Below are 24,715 nucleotides of genomic sequence, written 5' to 3'. Positions count from 1 at the left end.
AGCCCTACGCCCTCCCCGACTCGAAAGACATGCAGGGAACTTGCAGTTGCCCGCACAGAAGCTGCGCGCTAGGTTGCCACCCGCCAGCTTGTTTGCCGTCGCTGTTGCTCGCGCGCTCCCCCAGGGCGCTGCTCCCGCGAGCCTCCCTCGTGCGCGCTGGCGGCGAGTTCCAGTTCGGACTCCGCGCGGGCGCTTGGTCCTGAGGAGGCGAGTCCCCGCGAAGGCGGGACGAAGAAAGGCTCGCGGCGGGAGAGGCTGCTGGGCTCCCCGGTCCTCGCTGAACTAGGGGGGCATGTGAGCCCTCCTTCGGAGACCGCTTGGGAGCGGAACGACCCGCGCGACGCCTATTTTGCTTCCTTTCGCCATGGGGCTACCTCTGCTGCTGGGTCTGCTGCTTTCCCGAGCCGGTAAATGTGGGGCTGCGGGAGAGACGTCTCCGTCCCCTTCATGCATGGTTAATCGGAAGAGCCTCCCCCATTTACTAATTCTTTGGGGCTAAAGGCTGCGCTGCGCGGGCTGTCGACGTCGCGCAGGGCCGCAGTTGGGTCGCGGGGAAGCACCTGGAGAGAATGGGGAGTTCTGCCTGCACTCCCCAAAAGACCTCTCTGATCTTCCTCCCGTCTAAGGGCAATTATTAAATTGGGTGTCCGGCTGCGGCTTTTTCTTCCTATATCAGATATGATTATGGACCGGTCAGTCTTCGCTTTTTAAAAACATTTTAAATGTTTTCTTTGCTTTCTCACTCCCAATGCACAAAGCGGCTTTGGTTGCAATTCTGGGTGCAACTTGTTGGTTGGCAAGACGCTCTCCCGCCTGGGAGCTTATTTCCTCCAAGCATGCTTAGGATCGGGCATTAGATTTCCCTCTCCGAGGGGTCGTCCAGATTTCTTGTGTGTACGCGCGCTCGTGCCTCAGATTTGCAGGTGAGGACGCGAAGGGCCAACGCTCTCTGTCCGATGTCCCATTATTCGCTAGTCACTTTGGGTGTGTGCGGGCCACGCGGGTCCCTAGTGACGTTATTGATGGGTGCTGCGAGGGGAAAGAAGGAGAATGTGTTGGACGTGTGCAGTTGGGCGGGGAGGGATCGTGTGGGGCCCCATTTTGTCCCTTGTGGAAATGGAAGTGGAAAATACCCTGGTCACAAATTTTGTTCTCAGCGGCAGGCTGAGCTGTTCCACCGCATAAACTTTCAGCAGGTGCCTGCCAAGATTTTTCCAGGCTAGGAAAGAACAACAATCCTTTTTTTCAGCCAGAGACTTAGAGCTATTTACCAGCATGTTGTAGAAGCACTTTACAACAGGCAGCTCATTCACTTAAGTATTAGGAAGAGAATTGTCCTAAGTAATGCTACATTAGATAATGGTATTTCGAGAACAGAGAATTTAAATAAAAGGGTTTTCATTCACGAGACTTATAATTTTGTTTTTGTTTATATTTTGCTTGTAATCTTCAATGGCAACCATGCAGTTTAAAAAACCTTCCTGTGATTTCACGTTTGTCAGGGCAGTTTTGCTGTTTATGGGCTGCTCTGAAGAGAGAGCTTCCCTAGAGCGCCAGTGGAGAACCCTTGGCTGCCAGACGTTGAACTGGCTATGCAGATGTTGACTTTGGGGAGTTGCAATTCAGCAATGCCCGGAACCCAGAGATTTTCCATCCCAGGATACAATTTGAGAAGGTCCTTTCGTCTAATCTATTTCATTTAATTTATCTATATCAGTTCTAAGATAGTGCAGACTAGAAAGGAGAGGATGGCCAATTTAAAAATAACCCATCCTCTATTTAATTCATTAATAATCCAGGGAAATAAATCACACCATGAATTCAGATCTCCTGAATAAGATGTGTGTATCAACCGTATTTGTAAAGTATGTTTAAAACATACATTCCTGCAGTAACACCAGTCAAAGTGCCTTATCAAGTGTGAAAACACCAATTTATTTTCTACTCTTTGTTAATAACGTTTGTATGTGATTCTATCTAAATTAATAAAAAAAAGAGAAACTTCCATTTTATTTATTTATTTATTAATCAAATTTATATGGCCGCCCCTCTCACAAAAAGTGACTGCGCAGTGTACAACAATCCTATAAAACAATAAATATAGTAATTATTAAAAACATTAAAAACTATAAAAACAAACTATTATAACTGGAAAACTATTGACTTTTTTGTTTGTAGGATACAATGGGTTCCTATATTTGACAAAATGCAAGATTCAAGTTGATTGGATCCAGATTTGGGCATTTGCAACTGGGTTCCGAGAAGCAAATTCTTTCTATTCTTCTCCAGCCTTCTCAAATGCTACACCTAGAATTGGAGATCCATCTTAATAGGAAAGGCTATTGTTAATTACATTTATGTTTCATCATTCCTGCTGAAGCAAAAGGTGCTATACGTATTTTCTCAACCCCATTTTACCCTCACAACAATTCTGTGGGGCAGCCCATTGTAGCCATTAGTTATTTATTTAAACATAGTTCACTGACTAAGCCACAAAGAGTGTGTTCACATATAATGCTAAGCCCATGGTTTACAAACCATAGTGTCTAAGTTTACACATTGCACTATATGTGTCAGAAACAGACCAATGAGATAATGACTTAGCAAAATGTATGAACCAGTAATGATTGGCCCCAGGTCAGCTTCTTGGCTGAATGGGAATCTGAATTTCATTCTTCCAACATTGCTAGGAGGCTCTAACTACTTGTACTTCAGTTGCTGAAGAACCATTTGGAACCGTTTCCTATTTCATATGATTGCTAGCCAGCTGGGAACAAGCAGGATCTGAGGGCAGTAGCTCTTGTCCAGTGTTGTTCCCCAGCAACTGGTGTTCAGAGGGGTGTGGTCTCTGTTCACGGAGGTACTATATACTGTATAACCATCAAGACTTATACATTTCATTGTAATAGTAATTAACAAAATAATTAATGGCAAAATGTAGTGTAGCCTCGTCCCTGTGTTTTGCCACTGACTTTGGCTAGGTTGTCACATCATACTACATCAAACCCAAAAAACAACTCTGTGGTATACCGTGCAGTCTGAACCTAGTATTTACTGAAACAGTTTGAGCTAGCATTAAATCTGCCAACATTTTTCCTGTGCTGAACTCATGGAGGAGGTCACAGTTATGACTTCTCTAGCTGCTTCTCGCAGAGCATTAAAATGGTATAATAGTTAAAACTAGATAGTTTTTTTTACTTCCATATGTTGCACTTATGGTGAGAAACAATTGTTCTCTCCTTATAAACTTTGCCATTTCTCTGAAGTGTTCATGTTATTTTTCATGTTATTTGTTGTTAGCCTTCCCAGGCCAGACTCATGACACATAGTGAATCAGAGGTATAAAGACTGGTAGAATAGGTTGTAGGTATCATTGCTCAATGAAGAAAAGTCTCTGATAAGAGATACAGTGGGCAGTGTTACCAGATATATTCCAGGGATTGACAAATTCAAAATCACTTCCCAATATATACATAATATATCTTTAAACAATGGCAGAAGTATGTTTTAGTACATTAATTCAGTTTCCACACACTGAAGAGTTCCAGTCTCTTCAAATTATTATTATTTTTCCTTTACAAATATATGCACAGCATATGGAATCAAAGTATTCAAGTGATCTCTTTGGGGACTGCAAAATTATAAAATACTGTATTCTAATTATGAAATCTGAGTGCAGTTGGGTAGATTAGCAATCAAAATCTAAAAATATAAAATAAAGTACAACATGTAGGTTAAATGAGATAAAAATAGACAATAATAATGCAAAATACAAACAGAAGTAAGAGGGTTTTTTTAATTGAATGAGTCTTATAGAAAGGTTTGAATGGTGTTCGAAATCTCAGGATCTCTATTACTTTAGTCTGCCTGGGAGCATGAACTCTGGGGTGCAGGAATTGTTTGAGAAAGAATGGGTATAGGCATATTGGGGGAACATAAACAGAACATAAACTGCTCACGTGCAAGTCCCAAGTTAAGCTACAGCAGAAAAATAAAGCCAACCAGTTTCTATGTGATGGTCATTTCCATACAATGCTGAGCAAATACCTACCATTTTCAAGGACAACATCAGGAATTACTTCGAAATCTGAAAGTCATATAGAGGGAACTGGAGGAACTGTGGAATGAAATCAAAGAAATTGTTAAAGTTGAATATGAAAAGAGACAACCAAAGACCAAGAAACAAGAAAGCAAACTGAATGTCAGATGAAACAGTGGAAATTGCCAAATAGAGAAGAGAAGCCAATCCAAGAAAGACAAAGATCTCAGGAAGGAATTTGTTTAAGGAATTCTTTATTAAGAATTTGAGAGAGCTGTTAAAAGAGATAAGAAGCAGTATTGCTAAAGATCGCTAAAGATATTGAAACAGACAGGGGAAAAAAAGGAAAGTCTTTCAAAAGATCTCCAAGGTTAGACGAGGTTCCACCTTCCTAAAGGATGGAATACTAAAGGATGCCAGTAGACAGATAGAAACTGATTCCAAGATCAAACAAAAATGGAGAGAGTATAATAAAATTCTGTACGGTAGAGATGCCAACATCCAAGGTATCTTAGAAGACATTCCCTATTCACAAGAACCTTTAGTACTAGAAGATGAAAAATCAGCACTCCAGTCATTACCAAACAGGAAGGTTATAGGAATTGATGGAACATCTACAGAAATATGGCAAGCAACAGAAGAAAAATCAGTAAAGGTTCTAACCAGATGATGTCAGCAAATCTGAAGAACGCCATAGTAACCAACAAATTGGAAGAGGTCAGTCTGTATACCAATACCTCTCCATGCAAATAGAGGTGCCAGGTGTTCAAACTGGTTTTAGAAAAGGCCAGAGAGCGAGACAAATTATAGCTGATGTACTGTATGCTGGATAACTGAGAAAGAAAGAAGAAAACCAAAAATAAGTCAGTATATGCTTTATGGAAGCAAAACATAGACTTTGAAGAAACAGGATGGAAAGAATATTGACATTTTTGAACTTTGGTGCTCAAGACAATTCTTGAGACAACCGCAGCTGGCAAAAAACAGACAAGCAGATGGATAATAAATCAATTCGGAATTCTCACTTGAGGCACAAATGACCAGGCTCAAAATATCATACTTTGGACACATTATACAAACACCTAACACTCTTGAGAACTCTATAATGCTGGGAAAGGTGGAAAGAAAGAGAAGAAGACAGCCAGCAGCAAGATGGATGGACTTAATTATAGTGGAAATAGGTATACTGTTGGAAGACTGGAAGAGCCAAGATAGGGGCAGATCATTCTAGAGAAGCACCTTTCATGTGGTCCCTAAGAGTTGATACCAACTTGATGACACATAAATTGATCAAAAGATGTTTGAAAATTGAAATAATTTTTGGGAAAAGGGGTTTAGGAGGAGGTGTTGGGACAGAAGGGAATTTTAGAGACTCTGGGTTCTTTTCCAAAACTCAATTAAAGTTCTGTAGCCAGGGAAAAAAATGAAAATCAGCATAGATTTTGATATCCTCAGTGTTAGCCCTAATTCTCTTTGTTCAGGTTTGTAGCTAAAAGATGGTGGTGCCCTCCCCATTTCTTCTTAGTGTCATCAGATGGTATGAAAACTTTCTGCCATTGGTTTTAATAGATGGCTAGACTTGCAGACCTGTTAGAACTCTTCCCACTTCTCAAAGAAATCTCACAGGACATTGTTGAGTCGAACAATGAAAGAAATTGGGCCAGTGCCAGGCTGACTCAGCCATGGAAGCCCACTGGGTGACTTTGGGCCAGTCAATCTCTCTCAGCCCAGGCTGCCTCACAGGATTGTTGTTGGAAAAAATAGGAAAAGCGAGCCCTATGTACAGCACCTTGATCTCATGGATGAAAAGGCAGAATATACATTTTAAAAGAGAGAACAATGCATATACATGATTATACATGCACACACATGCTTCAAACAGGGTGGGATTGGTAAGGCTTTACTTTAGAGATAGGATGCCTCTCAAAAGAATATTGCTATTTAAAAAAAATATTTTTTTAATTCCCTTGGACTGTCTAGAAAAGGGCTGGTTGATAATGGAAGCCAGTTTCTGAACCACAAAATAACAAAGGGCTTTTAAAAGGAACGATCATGCCACTGTACCATTCTATACACTTCTTTCTACCCACCCTTTGAAGATGCTTTTGTGCTGTATCCCTTGAGAATTTCCCTTCAGTGTATCTGACCAGCCCAGTTTTGCTGTTTTAGGTTGAGAGATTCTCAGGCTTCATCCACTGAAGCAAGAGGCAGTTTTGGTTGTGATATCACTAGGAAAAGAGTAGGGAATCCTCCTTCTGACTCTGTAGGAATCATGTTCAGAGATGGCCTGCTCCACGTAGTAGTTGTTTTGTGTCCTCTCTAAGCACTTCCTCCCTGGGAAGATTGAGAAAAAAAGAGGAAATTTGGGGGTTTATGGTTCAGCAATTCTGCTTCGCTAAAAACAAGGGTTACTCAAATAGAATAGGTAAATTATGGTGTTTGGTTTCTGAGGAATCCAGTTATAAGACCCCCACCAAAGAATACAAAAGCTGGAGTATTTTTTATTAGCTTTGGTTGAAAACAAAGCAATTTTTCAGTTTGGTACAAAGTAAAAACTAAATCCATCGTTCAGAAACGATGTGACTTCTCTTGATTGACCTATTAGCTAAGAAATCTACCTTTGATTGAATTAGTACAGGATCAGAGTATATTGATAAGATCAATCAGCCAGGAGATGCCTCTATGATATTTTTGCCAACATCCAGGTACTCAGCCAAACATGCAGGTTACTTAAGACCTTTTCCTTCCTCAACCAGAAAGAATATTTTAACATTTTTTTTTAATCAGATTAGTAGAGCAAGATTCTTTAAATAATACAGTAAGGGATCTTCACTCTCCCAGGGCCCAAACTTAACCATAACTTTAACCTTTTAACTTGCTGCTCTTTTCCAAAATCAAGGAGAAAAAGGGATCAAAGTTGATAATCTTGCACATATTCAGAAAGTTTTTAAAAAGTGGTGCTCTATTTAGGTAAATGAAGTGTATCTTATTTTGGACAAGATCTTATTGATAACTTAAGCTCTGAGTGGTAGCCTATGCTCAGGATTAACCTATTTAAAAGTACCTAGCTACAAATAAGATTTAACTGAGCAATCTTCCTGTACTGAGTTTATGCCAAGGAATTTAATGCTATTGTACTAGTGCAAGGTCATGCCACACCTATACTAACTATTCTGCCCATGCAGAAGCAGGAGAGAGGGACAGCAAAACTGACAGATTTCCTCCCCAGTAATTATGGCAGCAACATTGGGGTCCACCTGTCAACAGTCCAAAATAAGTTGATCTATTCAGGTTATTGTAATGGGCGAAATATAATGTCAGGGAACACTTCTGTGCTGTATCAAGAAAAGCATAAGAACAAGACTATAGAGCAGAGTATCAGAAGGACAAATTGATAGATTCCAACCACATGCTGCTAAGGACATACCCAATATTCAGTACCAAAACATAATCCTACCTCTTATCACTTGAGAACTTGGGCAGCTGCTATCCTAAGATATCTTCATTCAAAAGTAGAGTAGTTAAAATAGGAACATTGAACTCTCCAATAAAGCTATACAGAATTAGTAAAATAAAATTCATGCTTATAGCCCTAGTCATATGAACAAGGGGGGAACTAATTTATAATGAATAATTATGAGAATGTTTTCAAATAGTAACAGCATTTCTAGATTGTTGGATTGTGATGACATCAAGGCTCCTTAAACTCTAACTGAAAAGAACTTGAGATTGTGAAAGCTTTGGAAATCAGGGATGAGAAGTTGGTTGCAGGATGAATATGTGAAATGTTAGTATCTCTGTTATGTGCATTATTTGTTTTTTATTGGGGAATCAAAACATCAAGGTAATTTTTAAAAAAATTAAACAAGAGACAGAAGCAAAAGCGAATAAAAAAGAATTAAAAAATTAAATGTAAATGTATCACACAACATGTACATATGTGTATTTCTTAACGCAAACATTTTAACTATCCATATTTAAAATTTCTAGGCAGACAGATATTTGTACAGATTAAGGTAATCTGTTAGGAAAAACATTGTTAACATAGCTAATAAATGATGAGCAGAGTTGAATATTTTTCCTTCATTGTAGTTTTTTTTTCAAAGCTCTCTGCTATTGTGTTTATTTTTTTAACCAGAACAATTGCCCATACTTTTAATATCATTAATCCAGTGAAAGTTGTATTTCATAGAATCATGGAATTTAAGGGTTGAAAGGGATCTATTTATTTTTCAATGTTTTGCAGTAACAAATCTAGCCACTAATAACAAATTAAACTGACTTTTAAATGAGTTCATTTATATTCCTCAGGAAATGTGAACAATAAATCAACAACCAGATTCATTGTAAAAGATGATTGGGTGATTTTCCCAATTTCTTCAAAAACTTTTACCCAAAAGGACCAACTAATTGGAGGTGACCACCAAAAAGGTAGCAGTTTGCTTACAACGCTGCCAGCATAATCTAGAAAGGTTATAATTTATTTAGTGTCATTTAGTATCAATTTAACATTAGTACTATTACCTGGGGGTTATCTTCATGGTCAGTTTTCCTTGCCTTGTTGAAATATATTTAAAAGGAGTTGTGTGCCACAAAAGATTCCAATGAGATTAATCAAGTTCAGATTCCAGCTGATCCTTGCAGAGTTTTTAAAGATTTAATACAAGAGGTTTTTTTATAATATATTAGTATTACCAAGAATCCCTTGCTTTTAAGTGAAGTAGGTCTACATCATTCTTCAAATGTTCTTAATGCTCTAATTGATGCAATCTAGATAATTTATGAAGGAATTATTGAACTTGACTCACTTGAAACCAAATTAGAATGTGAAATTATGAAGGCTTTTTTGGAAACCAGCACTATGAGATGAGAAGTTGGCTGCAGTATGAATATATAAAATGATAACGTTCCTTCTTGTCCCAAACAGGAGGATTCCAAGTTGTGTCCTCTGAGGAGCCAAACAACTGTGTAACAGCTGAGACCCTTTGTATAGCTGACCTTTCCTGCAGTGCCACCTATCAGACACTGCAAAACTGTTCCCACCATCTTTCTAAGAACAGTTTTATCCTTCTGCACCATGAAGCCAGGAACAGATGCACAGAGGCACAAGTAAAAATGAGAAATAGTCATTTTCAGCACTGCAAATGTCACCGACGTGCACAGAAGAAGGAAGAGCGGTGCTTGCAAATCTACCAGGCTCTTCATTCAACTTTAACACAAGGTGTGATAGAAGCTTGATGATGATTGATTTTCTTGTATTGCTAGAGGTAATAGAGAAGAGTATCCAACATTCTGGTAGAAACAAATGCTTAGACCTAAGAGGAAAATAAAAAACAGTATATTTACTGCATCAACATCTGTAATCTCATTACGGTCTTTCCCAGCTTTGCCACTTGAGACTTTTAAAGTAAAGTGGCTGGGGACTGAAGTCCATCCCCCTTACGCTCAGGGCTCTGAAGGAGCACTGTTCATCATAATAAGCCATGACATATTTTAAGCTTTCAGAACCCGGAGTGGCCTCATTCACACATCGTTAAGCCATTAACCAGGGACTGTTCAATTTCAGGAGCCATACTTAAGACTTGAAGGGAGGAGGAAAAGCTGTGCTGGATAGGCAATGATACAGAAGAGATGGTTTTTTTTCTTACATGTAAGTGGGCCTAGGAGTTTCTGCTTTATTCCTAAGTTTTGTGGGTGGGTGGGGTGTCCTTTTAAAAAATGTTATAACCTGTTAGAAAGCCTATAATATAGGCATGTGTTTTATGCCTTAAAAGATGAGAAATGCAGTGCCATTCTTTGGCAAGCATAAAGAGGTAGTGGTTGTCCAGGGGCCAGAAAAAAGGGGTGAAGGACTGGCCTAAGACCCCATTTGGAAGTGCCCCCTTTTCCTAAGATTGTTTCTCAGGGCTGTTTGTGGCAGAGAACAAAAATAACTCTTATTCTACATATCTCCTGGTTGAAAACCATTAGAATCCCATTGGCAGGCTCCCTGGTTCAAACTCAGCAGGAACTACCCAGATGCTTGACACAGCATGGCTACAGTAGATAAGAATCTTTATTGCATACTGAATGAAGCCACTTTAAGCAGGTTATCACCCTCTGTCAATATGAGAGTGTTGTTCCCTCTTACACCATTGCAGTTTAAATTCAGCACTCCCCCCCCCAACTTTCCCCCAGCTTAATGGACATTTTGCTTTGCATTTTTCAATACCCCTCTGCCATATCCTCCCATCTGTCAGCCAGCAGGAAAACAAACTAGTGTAGATTTTGCTACCCCTATTACCAATCCCAGTTACTTCTGTTTCCAGTAAGAAGATGGTGTCCCTATTTCTTGTGTAGGGAAAGCTACCTTCCCTCCCAGCTGGGTCTAGGAGAGGGAATGGTTCCAGCTTCTTTGAAAGAGGCAGTCATCAGGATGCTTCTGAAGAAACCAAATCTGGACCCAGAGGATGGAAACAACTATAGGCCAGTGGCCAATCCTTCCTTCTGAGGCAAGGTGCTTGAGTGGGTGGTGGCCGATGAACTCCATGCTCTCTTGGAAGAAACTGATTTTCTAGATCCATTTCAATCCAGTTTAACGCCTGCTATGGAATAGAAACTGCCTTGGTCACCCTGTGAGATGACCTGTGCCAGGAAAAAGAGCGGGGAGTATGATCCTGTTGGTCCTCCTGGACCTCTCCGCAGCTTTTGATACCTTTTGGAGAGGCTGCCTATCAGCCCTACAAACCAGACTAGGCAGTCGAAGTTATGAATGCTAATACTACTTTTTTTGGTAATGTTACAGTAACAGAATTTTGCACTGAATGCACTTCCCCCTCCCTCCCTTTATCTTTGTGATAACTAGGGAGGGCTAAGTCTGAGATGCTTTCCCAAATTATATTTCTGTCTCAGACTCAAATTTCTTTTATCTGACTATTGCCTTGCTTGCGGCTCTTCCTCCTATTCCTCAAGGTTATTTCTACTTCCCATTACAGGCTAAAACCAATACAATAATAGATCAGGACTACTTTTATTGTAACAGCTATAGTAACAGAATCTTGCAAGTCTGAATGTGCTTACCTCCTCCCTCCCTTTATCTTTGTATGAACTATGGAGGGCTTGCCTGACATTTTCTCAAGTTATTTTCTTGACCCAGGCTCAAATCCCACTTATCAAGCTCCTGCCTTGGTCACAGTTCTTTCTCCTGTCCTTCAAAGCCATTTCCTCTCCCCTCTACACTGTCAGAGTTGGGATGTAGCAGACCTGTGCTTCAGGGGTTCCACTCCTACCTGGATGGCATTTTCCAGAAGGTGGTGCTGAGGGACTACTCTTACCTTCCGGCAGCTGTGTTATGGAGTCCCTCAGGGCTCCATTTTATCCCCTTTCCTCTTTAATATCTACATGAAACTTGCTAGGAGAGGCCATCTGGGGATCTGAACTGAAATGCCATCAGCACGTGGATGACACTCAGCTCTACCTCTCCTTTTCATCTAACAAAGGTGAGGCAGTTGGCGTTCTGAACCAGTGCTTGGGCAGGGTAATGAACTGTGTGAGGGCCAGTAAACTGAGACTCAATCCAGACACGGCAGAGGTACTGTTTGTGAGTGGTGCATTAGTCCAGCTGAGTGGTGTCTTACCTGTCCTGGAGAAGTCCACACTTGCCCTAAAGGAGCGGGCTTACAGTTTGGGAATCCTCCTAGATCCATCACTATCACTAGAGGCTCAAGTGCCCTTGATGGGAGGGAGTGCCTTCTATCAGCTTTGGCTGATTTACAAATTGTGACTTCGGTGTAGAGAGTAAGGAAGATGACCTTGACAGACATATGCAGGCTCCATTGCCAAGGCAACAGGGGCTAAAGCAGAAGATCCAGATAACATTTGGAAGTGGCTCAGATAGATACCTCCCTAATATACTGAACTATAAGAAGGAGAAGGAGGTCCATGAAATTGGGAGTCACAAGTTTCTGTTATTATAGCCAATCTCAATGAAAGTAGTGGCAATCATCCTGTGGAGTTGATTCATGGTCTGGTATACTTAGCGGGGCTGGCACTTGCCTGGACAGAGACAGCCATGCAACAGTTATTCCCGCTCTGGTAACTTCCTGTTAGGATTATTGCAATTGTAACTGGGGGTGCTTTTGAAAACAGTCTTGAAACTTAGTTCGAACTAGAGTAGCTAGACTGTTCACTGGGACTGGCTGATATGAACATATTATGCCAGGTGTTTGCCATCTACACTGGTTGCTAGTCTGTTTAAGGACCTAATTCAAAGTGCTGTCTTTGACCTTTAAAGCCCTAAATAGCCTAAGACCAGATTACCAAAGGAAGGGTGTGATTGAGGTTCCACTCATTTTTTATGTGTAACCACAGCCTGCAGATACACCACCCCTGACCATCTGTCAGAATTTGCTACCTGTTCACCTGCCACCTCTCCTGGTGTGGAGATCAGTTGCTAGGGTTAGGAGAAGTGGTTGACCTGATTCCTAGCTCAGAGATCTGGATCAGCCCAACTAGCTGATAGCCCATATCACAACTGACTGGGATGGGGTATGCAAGCCAGCTCTCTGCCACTTCACTGTGCAACCCCACAGTGCCTGGCAGCTTTTGTTCAGGCTGTTTTGAACCTAGTTCAGCCCTTAACCAGAGGAGCACTATACAGTACTTGTATTTAAAAAAAAAAAAACTCTACAGGTTAGGGTGGTCTTCTGGAACAGCATTCAAATTGGGTTTGAAAACAGCCTAAATAATTGACGCCAGATGTGGTGGTGGGGTTGTATAGAATAGCTGTTTTTCTGCCACTTCATTCATTCTGTCACCCGTTGTTTGAGTTGCTTTTAAACATAGCTGTAGTGCTAAACCTGTGTCAAAAGCAGCTGAAACAACAGATGATGGTTACTGTGGGAAAGCCATCTCTCTCTCTCCAGCTCCACCTAGCTCTGTCAGCTATGGCTTGGTTAAGAGTACTGAACCCATGTTCAAAGGCAGTCCAGACAAAGCTGACAAATGTGGAGTAGGGGTTACATTGGGAAATGGCAGAAGGGGGAGCTGGTGTTCTCTCTCCATTTTATTGCCACCACTGGTCAGCTGCTATTTGGGCTGAACCAACTCTCCAAACTGGAATTGGCTCAGAGACCTGGCTAGCAAAGAGGAAGGCCCAATTTGAAAGAATAGGACATTCTCGCTTCTGAAAACAGAAGAGACTTAGAGGACAATGCCCAGGAGGTGATGGGTACTTGTCTGCACCAACCTAAATTGACTAATAGGTGCTAGGCTGATGCAACCTCCTAGGGGGTCACCTGACAGCACCAACACTAAGCCATTAAAATGTATTAAATTGTATACGTAAAACTGCTGCAATTTGTTGGCTCTTAAGACAGAAAGTATCGCTTGACCACTGGAAAACTAACCTACCTCAAGTATGGTTTGGACAAAGTCACGATGACACAGCAGAAAAAAGGGCTGCTGGGGGTGTCTGTGCTGTGATTAGGTACAAATGGCCTTGGTGCTAGGATGACGTAACAGGCATTCCTGCTCTGGAAAACTAGCTCTCAGTATAACTTGCAAACCAGTTCTTTATTTCCCAGAAGCTTTATTGAACCCACTTCCCCCTTTCAAGTGATTATAAATTATAAAGTGGTTATACTGTATATAAAACCAAGGTGTAATATCCATTTTGGAATATATGTATGGAATATACAGGTGAAACTCGAAAAATTAGAATATCGTGCAAATGTTCATTTATGTCAGTAAGGCAACTCAAAAGGTGAAACCAATATATGAGATAGACGCATTACATGCAAAGCGAGATATGTCAAGCCTTACTTTGGTATAATTGTGATGATTATGGCATACAACTTATGAAAACCCCAAATTCACAATCTCAGAAAATTAGAATATTACATGACATCAATAACACAAGGATTGGAAATAGAACAATATCAGACCTCTGCAAAATATAAGCATGCTTATGTACTCAGTACTTGGTTTGGGCCCCTTTTGCAGCAATGACTGCCGCAATGCGGTGTGGCATGGATGCTATCAGCCTGTGGCACTGCTGAGGTGTTAAGGAAGACCAGGATGCTTCAATAGTGGCCTTCAGCTCCGCTGCATTGTTCGGTCTCATGTCCCTCATCTTTCTCTTGGCAATGCCCCATAGATTCTCTATGGGGTTCAGGTCAGGCGAGTTTGCTGACCAATCAAGCACAGTAATCCCATAGTCATTGAACCAGGTTTTGGTACTTTTGGCAGTGTGGGCAGATGCCAAGTCCTGCTGGAAAATGAAGTCAGCATCCCCATAAAGCTCATCTGCGGAAGGAAGCATGAAGTGCTCCAAAATTTCCTGGTAGACAGCTGCGTGGACCAACACCAGCAGATGACATGGCTCCCCAAATCAACACAGACTCTGGAAACTTCACACTGGACTTCAAGCATCGTGCATTGTGTGCCTCTCCATTCTTCCTCCAGACTCTGGGTCCTTGGTTCCCAAATGAGATGCAAAAGTTGCTCTCATCAGAAAAGAGGACTTTGGACCACTGGGCAACAGACCAGTTCTTTTTTTCTGTAGCCCAGGTAAGACGCTTCTGATGTTTTTTGTTGTTCAGGAGCGGCTTGACAAGAGGAATATGACATTTGAAGCCCATGTCCAGGATCTGTCTGTGTGTGGTGGCTCTTGATGCACTAACTCCAGCCTCAGTCCACTCCTTGTGAAAGTCCCCAATACTTTTGAATGGCCTTTTCCTGACAATCCTCTCCAGGCTGTGGTCATCCCTGCTGCTTGTGCACCTTTTTCTACCACACTTTACCCTTCCACATAACCTTCTATTGATGTGCTTTGAATCAGCACTTTGGGAACATCCAACTTCTTTTGCAATTACCTTTTGGGGCTTTCCCTCCTTATGGAGGGTGTCAATGATGGCTTTCTGCACAACTGTCAGGTCAGCAGTCTTTCCCATGCTTGTGATTCCTACTGAACCAGCCTGAGAGACCATTTAAAGGCTCAGGAACCCTTTGCAGGTGTTATGGATTCATTAGCTGATTAGAGTGGGACACTTTGAGCCTAAAATATTGAACCTTTTCACACTATTCTAATTTTCTGAGATTGTGAATTTGGGGTTTTCATAAGCTGTACACCATAATCATCACAATTATACCAAAGTAAGGCTTGACATATCTCGCTTTGCATGTAATGCACCTATCTCATATATTGGTTTCACCTTTTGAGTTCCCTTACTGACATAAATGAACATTTGCACGATATTCTAATTTTTCGAGTTTCACCTGTATATATTTATTCCATATATATTATATCCTGGAGTATTTAGCCCTTCTTTGACAATAGGTCAGAAGTAGTTGGGGGGGCATGAATGGACTGAAATAAATGACCTCTGTATCTGAGCAAGTTACTGGATATATTTGCATAGGAGCTGCAGTACTTTCCTCCATGGAGATAAAAGCTGGGTCTTTTACGTAGTAACCTCACATGCTTTGCCACATAATCAAAACCTAGTAAATCCAGGACAGATATAAATAATTGAAACAATATTATTCTGGAACCTATGCTAAGAACCTAAAACATTAAAATGTTTCATATTGTTTGATTTAGACTAAATAGTAACTTTGAGCATAATTCTACTCGCTGTATATTATTGTCTGATGTTAGCAATTACTAAGTTTTATAATGTTAATGTAAAGACCAGCTGACCTCTTACAATGTTTGCCTCCCAAATAAATTGTGTTGTTTACTGTGTAAACTGTGTACTGTACACTTTGCCATGATCAGACAAGCTCATTTTCTAAAACTCTTGTTTTTACAAAATGGATACTCATAATCTCTTGGGAGTCTTTCGATACCCACAGCAGATAAGATTGTATTATTTTATCTTGTACAGATGACTTTCATTTGGAGATGGTTCCCCATAGGGATATAGCAAATGAAGAAACTGTGAAGACAAAATACAAGAAGCTGGCAACTCGAGTCTCAGGTAGAATTTATATTAACCATTTACACCTTTTGCATATTGCCTAGAATCCCTTAGGACTGAGGTAAATAAAGAAATTCAGTTCTCTTTTTTCTTATAAATGGTATATAGGATAAATCTGGGATAGAGGCAAATATTGTACAGGCAATTTTAAAGATAGCTTCAAGAACATTAATGCTAGAAAGACCAAAGGCATAGAGGCAGACATAAGATACAGGATAGAAATGGTGGAGACCAGTATAAGAAGTAGCATAAATGAACCTGTGATTCCCACGACTTTATAGGAAGGTAGTCAAGAGAAAGATGATGATACAGGATTAGATATTGATGGATCAAATGGAATAAAAGGTAATCTAATCTGACATAGTCGTTCCCAGTGCACTTTATTCTAGATGAGATGTATTGGATTAACTTTCATATTCCCTCAGTAGCTAGTAACCTTTATGTATTTATTTATATTTCAAATTTAAACACGAAGTGACTCTGGGTGGTTTACAACAAAACCAACAAATAAATATTAGTTAAAATATAATAAAAACAGTATAAAAATACAATAAAACCAAATACATACGTAAATAATATCTTCCAAGATGCTGGTGATCGAAAAGATATTAACATATGGGAGCATCTTCATTTTAGTGAACTATTTGGCAGATTAAGTCATTATTCTAGTATCACTATCACCGAGCTACTGGATTTAAAGCAGGTTGGCAATAATAAATCTTGCGAGACTACCCAGTCTTTTTCAACTTTTTTGGACCTGTGAACCCATTTGGATTTTTGAGAAAGCACAGATAATCATAACATTGATTGCTACAGCAAAACTTCTGTTTCATTACCAAACACATTGATAAATATAATAAATTGATAAATATAGAGGACAAAGACACTTCTTTGAATCCCCAGTTTTCTATTCTAACCAAAACCATTACTTTCATAGAAAGAGAAGCCACATTTTCTTCACTCTAATTATTCTGTAATTAATTTTTCCAAAATATGAAGCTCATCCATAAAGCTCATCCATGTCTCCACAACTATATCTCACACTGTCAATCAGTGCAAAGGAAGCCACCACCTAAAACCAAAAGTACAACATCTTCCAAGTCCCTCATTCCCTTATAAATCCTCAGACATAACCTTATTACCTCTAAAGCTCTCATACAAACAGCTACCCATTCCAATATAGCTATGTGCCCCATCCATCCACTTCTCTTAAGGGTTCCCAGCTCTGCCTTCCACAACACCAGCTGACCTAAATACTTGACTGCTTTCCCCAGATTTCTTTCTGCTATTCTCTCCAGTCCCCAGAAGAATCTTTCCCCCCATTCTTTTCTTTTTCAGCTGACTAATTGAAAACAACAGTTGCCCAGCTCAGTTCTTTTATTATGAAGAATCATGAGTCCAGAAGGAGGCTAGAAGCCTTTGAGAGGATGTGTTGCCCATGGATAGCACATTGGCAGCTCCAGCTAACCATAATCCTAACCAACTGTTGTTGAGGCTGCTGACAAAAATGCTAAGGACTAAATAACCTATGTAGAACCTGCTTTCCTCCAGCTCATGCAAGAAATATTATAGATTTGGGGAAGAAGGAGGCATTATTTCAAACAGTCCAGTTTATTTTGTTCTTAGTTCATTATTTATTTAATTAGCCCCAGTGGTGTGTATGGCACTTTTACAGAGTTGTCTCAAGGAGGTTTCTATCTAAATTTGACATAGGGTAAAGAACAAAAAAAGGAGAGATGGCTTAAGCAGACAAGAATCCATCTTTGAATTGCGGAGAGGTTCTGGAGGTTGTCTTCTCTATTTAATTTCCTTTGGGAAATTGTTTCTGCAGTTTACTATTATCTCCTTGTGTTTCTGTGTAGGTTCCCATATAGCTGAAGATAGCACAAATCCCTGCCTGCTAGCCACTAATATTTGCCATCTGGACCATAAATGCATGCGTCAGCGCTCACAGTATGCTCAGGCTTGCAGCACAGGATACCCCTGTGACCAACGCAGATGCCACCGAAGTCTGAGACACTTCTTTGAGAAGGTCGATGTGGATTTCACAAAGAGGCTCCTCTTTTGCCCTTGCCAAGATGAAGTTTGTGGAGAACGACGCTGGAACACAATTGTCCCAGAATGTTCTTTCCAGAGCAGCAGCAAGCCCAATTGCCTCTTCTTGCTGGAGTCCTGCCTGAAGGACAGTGTCTGCAGGTAGGTCTGATGCCAGGCCTATTGGGAGGATTACCTTAATAAGTTTCATGGCACGTGGGCACCTGAATTTTAATGTCTAAAAGAGCAGTGAAACAGATATGTTACAATCCTGATAGGTGCAATGTACCTATTAAAAAAAAAACACATGACCCCATCCAAAAATGGCAACAAGGGGGCAAGTATACAAGTCATGTCCACTCCTGTGACATCACCGTTTCACTGCAATCCCTGAGGTCCTCCATTATTTTTATAAAAGTGGGGAAAATATCGTGCAACCGCTCACTAAAAAAAGTGTTGCTCAATCCTGATTTACTCTGTCAAACACTGGAAAAACTAATAAATCATTCTCAGGGCTGATAAAAGGGTTCGTCATTCTGATAGTTGTTGTCTCCTACCAGGTCCCGGCTGGCTGATTTCCAAGAAAAATGCAAATCGTTACAGGCATCCACAGATGGCTGCTCTCCACAGAGTTATGCTGCGTGCCTGCAGGCTTACATGAAGATGATTGGTACATGTTGGGTCTGATGGAGTATATTGGGAAGTCTGATAGAAAATCTTTTCTAACCCAGTGCTGTCCAGATGAGTCCCCATAATCCATCATAGAAGCCTCAGTTTCTATAACCCTCCGCCTGGCTAGCTCTAACCACAGGGTGCTTGAGTCAATACATCTTTTGATTTAGCTTAGTAATACTTACATTGTAATCTCTTATATGAATTGGCAGTCCCTGGTGTCTTAATGTAGAATATCCCCAGGCATAGGTTGTTGGCATTTCTATGACCATCATCACACTATATGGACTCAGATTTCTCTGACAAAGAGGTAGTATAGGAAAAGCACAGAATACTGGGATGCATATTTTCACAAAAGTTTATTAAACTTAACCAGCTTACTTCCACATCAGAATTATGTAGCCTTAGGGTGCTGACTGAAGAGAGTGATTTACCAGCTTTATTCTGTGTTTAAAGAAAATATTTCCATGGTTTTGTATGTAGCTTTTTGGTTTAAGAATTAAAATGTAAGTCTCTTTTAAATCTAGCTTGACTCCTGGTACTTTCATGAACACATTTGTGTAGTTTTCTTGGCAACAACAAACACATGGTCTACCTCTGCCTTCTTCTGGTTCACCTGATTTTATTATTTTTTTATTTGAAACAGGTACATCTTTGACCCCCAATTATGTGAGCAATTCCAGTGCTGAGATCACACTTTGGTGCTCCTGCAAAAACAGTGGCAATCATAAAGAGGACTGTGATCAAATTCTTCATTCATTTTCCAACAACAAATGTCTCAGTAAGTCCATATGAATATGAATATCAAGGGCAGATCTTGATTCGTCTAACCCAAAAAGTTTCCCAATGAAATAGATTGGCAGTAGTTTACAAATGAAAGTAGGTTTCCATACAATGCAAAATGTTTGAAATTTACTGCCAGAAAACTTCAATAAATACTCAGTTTATAACTCACCGTTCTTCCAAGGACATTGAGATGGTTAGATCCATCAAATTATGGATTTTCATAAGGATTGGAGAAATTCATGGAGGATAGATGTCAGATATTGTTAGTTAAGATAGTGAAATGGGAGACTGCATATGAGATTTATTCATTTATATATTTATCACATTTATACCCTGCTGTAATCTCAAAGGATGTTGAAAATAGAAAAATATCTTGCTCTTGCCTCCATTCCCTGCTTTCAAACTTTCCCAATGTCTTTAATTTCTTTCCTAATTTGGAACAAAAATGTGGAACTAGGCCTTTAATCCTATACAGTATATTGCTTCTTGTGTCTTTATCTTATTATCTTACATATCTTATCTTACCTTATTAATTAATTACATCTGCATTTAGAGTCAAAAGAGAACAGCATCAGCTTCTTGATTCTACTAATACTGGACAGTCACTTGAGGACTAAAAGTGTGTTTAAGACTTTTTTTCTATTTCCATCATTGTCTATACAGCTTAGAAAGTTAAGCCTTGTAAGATAACGGTTTTCATTATTGTAAAAGTGAGGTTACACATTGATTTCGATTATTAGTGTTTCGCCTTTTTAACTTTGCAAAAAATAATTTATGAAAAAAATTCTTCATACTTCCTAGTTATGTTTTAATTATTACCTTGATCAGATTTTCTTGTCCTCTTTGGAAGGGAAGAAAGACATGTGCCTGAAACTTGATTGATAAATTCCATATGCATTCTACCATAACTTGGGGAAACAATAAATTCTGAAATCTAAAGCTGGTGATATATTACACTGGAATAGTTTTCTTGATCAAGAGCAATTTACAGTGAGTTAATTGCCAAAATGCTCCTGCATTAAAGCCAAAAATGGATGAATAAAGAAACTGCAGGTTTCTGTATAGGCAAAGAAGAATGGAAAATACATGCTAGTTTTTGATTAGACACCTGTGAAACATATAAATACAATAATTTACCAGCATATTTGCTGCGCTAAAACCAGAGCCTTCAACCAATGGCTCGGAATTTGTATCATGGATGTACAAACAGATAATCCTCAACACTCCTCCATATTTTCTACATTATAGATAATGCAATCCAGGCTCAGATGAATCTTGACCAGAAGAATAAGGAGATTCAGGACCAGCTACAATTCACCCCTTCATTGGACTTTCAAGGAGATGGCACCAGCACAATGTTCACTGAAAAACTGTATCAGGTATGATAATTATGCCAATTACACTACTGTATACCATAACTGAAATCAGAAATATTATATGACTCTAAAATTATCAGCTGTCAGTTAAATATATTCTGAGAGGTTTTCACCTTTGACCCAAAGGAGGCCTCCAGAACAACCAACAGAAAAAGGGGGAGGAAGAGAGAATTTAAATGAGATGTATCCAATCAAAACTTAATGTTTTTCCTCTCTTTCTCTGTCTCCCTTCCTTTCTAGGAACCTAAGGAGGAGGAGAAAAAGAAAGATTCAGAAATTCTTACCCTCAACCAAAAATCACGTAATAATTCTGAATACCCTGGAGCTCAGTTTCCCTCACTCATCTTGACCTTAACATTAGTCTTTCTATTACTTGGCCCACCTTAACCGAACCTAAATTTCATTGCTCCTATTGTATATTTCCTTGAGAAGGGAAACCAGCTTGTTTCATGCAAAGAGGAAGTATTGGTCAGTGCACATTTCTTTACCCTTCTGTCAGCACAGTGGCCCATTGACTCGCTTTTGTACACGGTTGCGACAAAAGCCAGGGGGGAGGGTTGGGGGGATTCACATCCCCCACAGGAGAAAAAAGCAAGCAGGTGGGAGATTCCTGGGAACGAGTTTTAAAACATAAATCAGGGTAAACATTTCATATTCCAAGTATCCTGCTTTAAGAAGACAAAGAAAAACTAGTACATCTCTAGTCTGTTAAATGATGTGCAATTTCTGGCCAAAGGAGAACCCTAACATCTGGATTGTTTTCAGAACCATATTGTAGAGTTGTCTTCCTTTTTAATCAGCCAAGGCAAAAATGTTACAATGTTAAGGGCATGATGCTGAATTGTAGCCTCTGTGCTCAGTTTCTTGTTTGCCCAACTAATCTTAATGTATTAAGTATTCAGGGGAAATTTAATACACCTGAGCTAGGTGGGCTTGTATGTTTTTCTCCATAACATGGATCTATCTTAGCAATAGCTATGAACTCCAGATTTTCATAAGAGTCCGCATGCAAGCTGCCTAAAATTTTATACACAACAGATCCCTGGACACACCAAATATTGTTTGCCATAAGTTAACATCCCCTTACATATATTTCTGTACATTGTGTAGAATTAAATTTTATCCATGATCTGACAATTGTGGATGTAGAGACTGTGATATTATATGTTCTTTTGAACTGCAATGGTATGTTGTTAATGCTGTTCATAGATTTCTTATTTACATTTCTTATATGGCCACTGCCATGTGATGGCTTCAAGTTTTGAAAGAACCATCAATCCAGCAGTTCTTCACTACATCCCTTTCCCTCTTATTCTAAAGAACTGGGACATTGTGGCTGTGAAGTTGACTGTCATATGCAAGGATTAAGGCTGTGCTACATTCCATAGTGGTGTTTATTCTAGAACAAGATTGTAACACAACCAGTAATTATAATAATTCTCTACGTTTTAGCATGTCTTGCATTTTCTTACTGTGGCATAGGTTTTTTTCTTCTGAACAGTGAAGGGTCTTTATACCATCAATATGAAGCTTCATCTTCATTTACTGTAGACTTAGTATCAAAAAATGAAGGCCTGATTTGCACAGATCCCTATTCCATTCTGCAGTAGTAACAATGGTTTAAGGCAATTATAAAGGATTTGTTCCCACTTTTCTTTATTTGCAGCTATATTTGTACAAAGATTGGAAGCATGGGTTATTTTTTAAAAAGGCAAGAAATTATAAGTGTTACCTGAAGGAATATATCAAGTGTTAAATCTTATTAACAGTTTTTTTCAAACAATTGTGGTTGTTTGGAAAATAAAATATTAGAACGTAATGTAGATTGGAACTAAGCATTTGAAATTTTGTATGAATCCTGAAGCTGGGGAGTCATAGAATCCGTGTAGATAAAAGTTAATAATTTTGCAACACAGGGAATAGGCTACAGTTTCCATTAAGAAGACAAGAATGCGAAGTACTAGAAAGCCCTAAAATTAAACTTTGTAATAAGTGCATAGTCAAAGACAATTTTTTAAAAATCACAGCACCATTTTCCATGACTGACTTTCTGCAATTACCACATTCAGAATAGATTTGTAAGAGCTAGAGGTACAACAGTGCAGTTACAAAAATGAACATCCATACTGTAATGAATTAAGAAACATACAGGTAGTCCTCGACTTATGACCACTCATTCAGCGACTGCTCAAAGTTACGGTGGTGTTGAACGAAGGGATTTATGACCGATCCCTGAAGTTACAGCTGTTGCGGCACCCCCACAGTCATGTGTTTAAAATTTGGGCACTTGGCAGCCTGCCCATGACTGCAGGGGCACTTCAACTCCCCCCATCCACCTATCTCCCCCCATCTATGCCCTTTTGGCACCCTGCATTCTGTGGCCCCTGCTGCCCTAGGTGATCCTTGCTGTCTTCTTGCTTCTGCCGCTGACCAAGCATGCCTGGGCTGGCCCTTCACGAGGCAGCTACTGGTCACACGAGGCTTTCTTCCCAAGGTTGTGCATGGTAGTTTCCTTGTAAGACCTGAGGAAGATGGCCTCACGTGGCCAGCAGCTGCCTTGCAAAGGGTCAGGGTGGGTACTCCCAACAGTGGGAGCAAGAAGATGGCAAAAGTCAGCTGGGGCAGCAGAGTGTGGAGACGCAGGGGCCTTGGAGTACAGGGTGGCAAGGGCAACTGGGCTGGGGCAGCTGGGGCTTCCAGGGGCGGCTGCAGCTTCAAGCTGTGCTGTGGCTCAGGGGCTTCTTGCAGCCCCAGAGCTGTGGCATGCCAAGAAGTCCCTGAGCTGCAGCATGGCAAGCAGCCCCAGAGCTGCACAGTTCTGGGCTGCTTGCTGCCCTGCAAGGCAGGGTGCTGGGGAGCCAAAAGGGCAGAGATCAGGGGGAATAGGCATTTGCAGGGAATTGAAGGGTGAGGGGCAGTCCTTTCCTTGGAAGAACTGAGACTCAGGGCTAGGAGGGACCAAGCCCAGCATGGCTTGGGTTGAAGTGGGTCTTTGGCTAATGACTGGTGGAATTCACTTAACAATGGCAATGGGGAGTGCTGGGATTGCTGTCGCTAAGCAATGCAGTCACGTGATGTTGCGCTTTACCACTGCATTGCTTAGCAACAGAAATTCCAGTCCCAATTGTGGTTGTAAGTCAAGGACTACTTATACTGTAGGATTTCAAGGGTGTAGTCCTGGTGTAGCATCCACGTATCTCAACAGATCTTTGCTTTCTTCCTCTTCCCCACTTGGGCTGAACTTATGTTTCCCTAGTCCATCCATGCCTAGGGAAACAAGAAGGCTCGTTTAGGCTTCCCCTCCTTCCCCTAGATTGGAGGAGAATGACCCAGTCATTTCACAGGCCTCTGGTACTGCCTGTGCATCTGGTAAGTGGGAGAACAAGATAGTGAAAAGTGTCCTTTTCCAACTGCCTAGGCCGATGTTTTTCAGCCACTGGCTGGGAATTTTGGGAGTTTAAGTCCATGCATCTTAAAGTTGCCAAGATTGAGAAACACTGGCCTAGGACATTCCAGTGACATTGCATTTTCAATATCTGTCGCTAAAGTATTGTTACTCCTCCATTTACTCATGCTGCTGTAGCGCTTATTTCATACTTCTTATATGGTTATGTTGGGCTTATTTCATATAATATTGAGTACATCAGCAACTCCCATGCCTCTCCTGAAAAGAGAAACTGCAGAACATTAGACATTCCTAAAATGTTATCAAGTGTCTATAGTATATTGTCTAGGTCTCTTGGCAAACATAAAAGAAGTAAGAGCATTCAGAATTACTGTAATGAAAATTCCGATATCTTACCCATGTGATTCAGCTTATAATGTCAAAAATAAAGTTTACTTTACAA

The 24,715-nt window shown here is 40.3% G+C and overlaps 1 protein-coding gene and 1 long non-coding RNA gene across 2 annotated transcripts in view; one reads left to right on the top strand and one right to left on the bottom strand.

The window, feature by feature from the left end:
* On the top strand, positions 1-24,715 carry LOC103048579 (GDNF family receptor alpha-4). The gene is made up of 8 exons (XM_007420336.3): positions 1-407; positions 8,967-9,260; positions 15,907-15,999; positions 17,862-18,195; positions 18,594-18,703; positions 19,352-19,486; positions 20,740-20,870; positions 21,108-24,715. Exons 1-8 carry the CDS (start codon positions 365-367, stop codon positions 21,252-21,254), a joined length of 1,287 nt encoding a protein of 428 aa, XP_007420398.1. The 5' UTR covers positions 1-364; the 3' UTR covers positions 21,255-24,715.
* LOC112540294 (uncharacterized) overlaps positions 6,139-24,715 on the bottom strand; it is an 84,916-nt gene continuing 66,339 nt past the window's right edge. Inside the window, exon 8 of the long non-coding RNA XR_015794827.1 lies at positions 6,139-6,373. This is a non-coding gene — a long non-coding RNA (uncharacterized LOC112540294). The remainder of the gene's footprint in view (positions 6,374-24,715) is intronic.

This window comes from Python bivittatus, unplaced genomic scaffold, assembly GCF_059951505.1.
Source record: "Python bivittatus isolate LINGU-HERP-01145 unplaced genomic scaffold, Pbiv_v1 ctg000080_np1212, whole genome shotgun sequence".
Classification (NCBI taxonomy): domain Eukaryota; kingdom Metazoa; phylum Chordata; class Lepidosauria; order Squamata; family Pythonidae; genus Python; species Python bivittatus.
The sequence above is the reverse complement of the archived record's forward strand: the minus strand, read 5'-3'. Positions and strand labels throughout refer to the sequence as shown.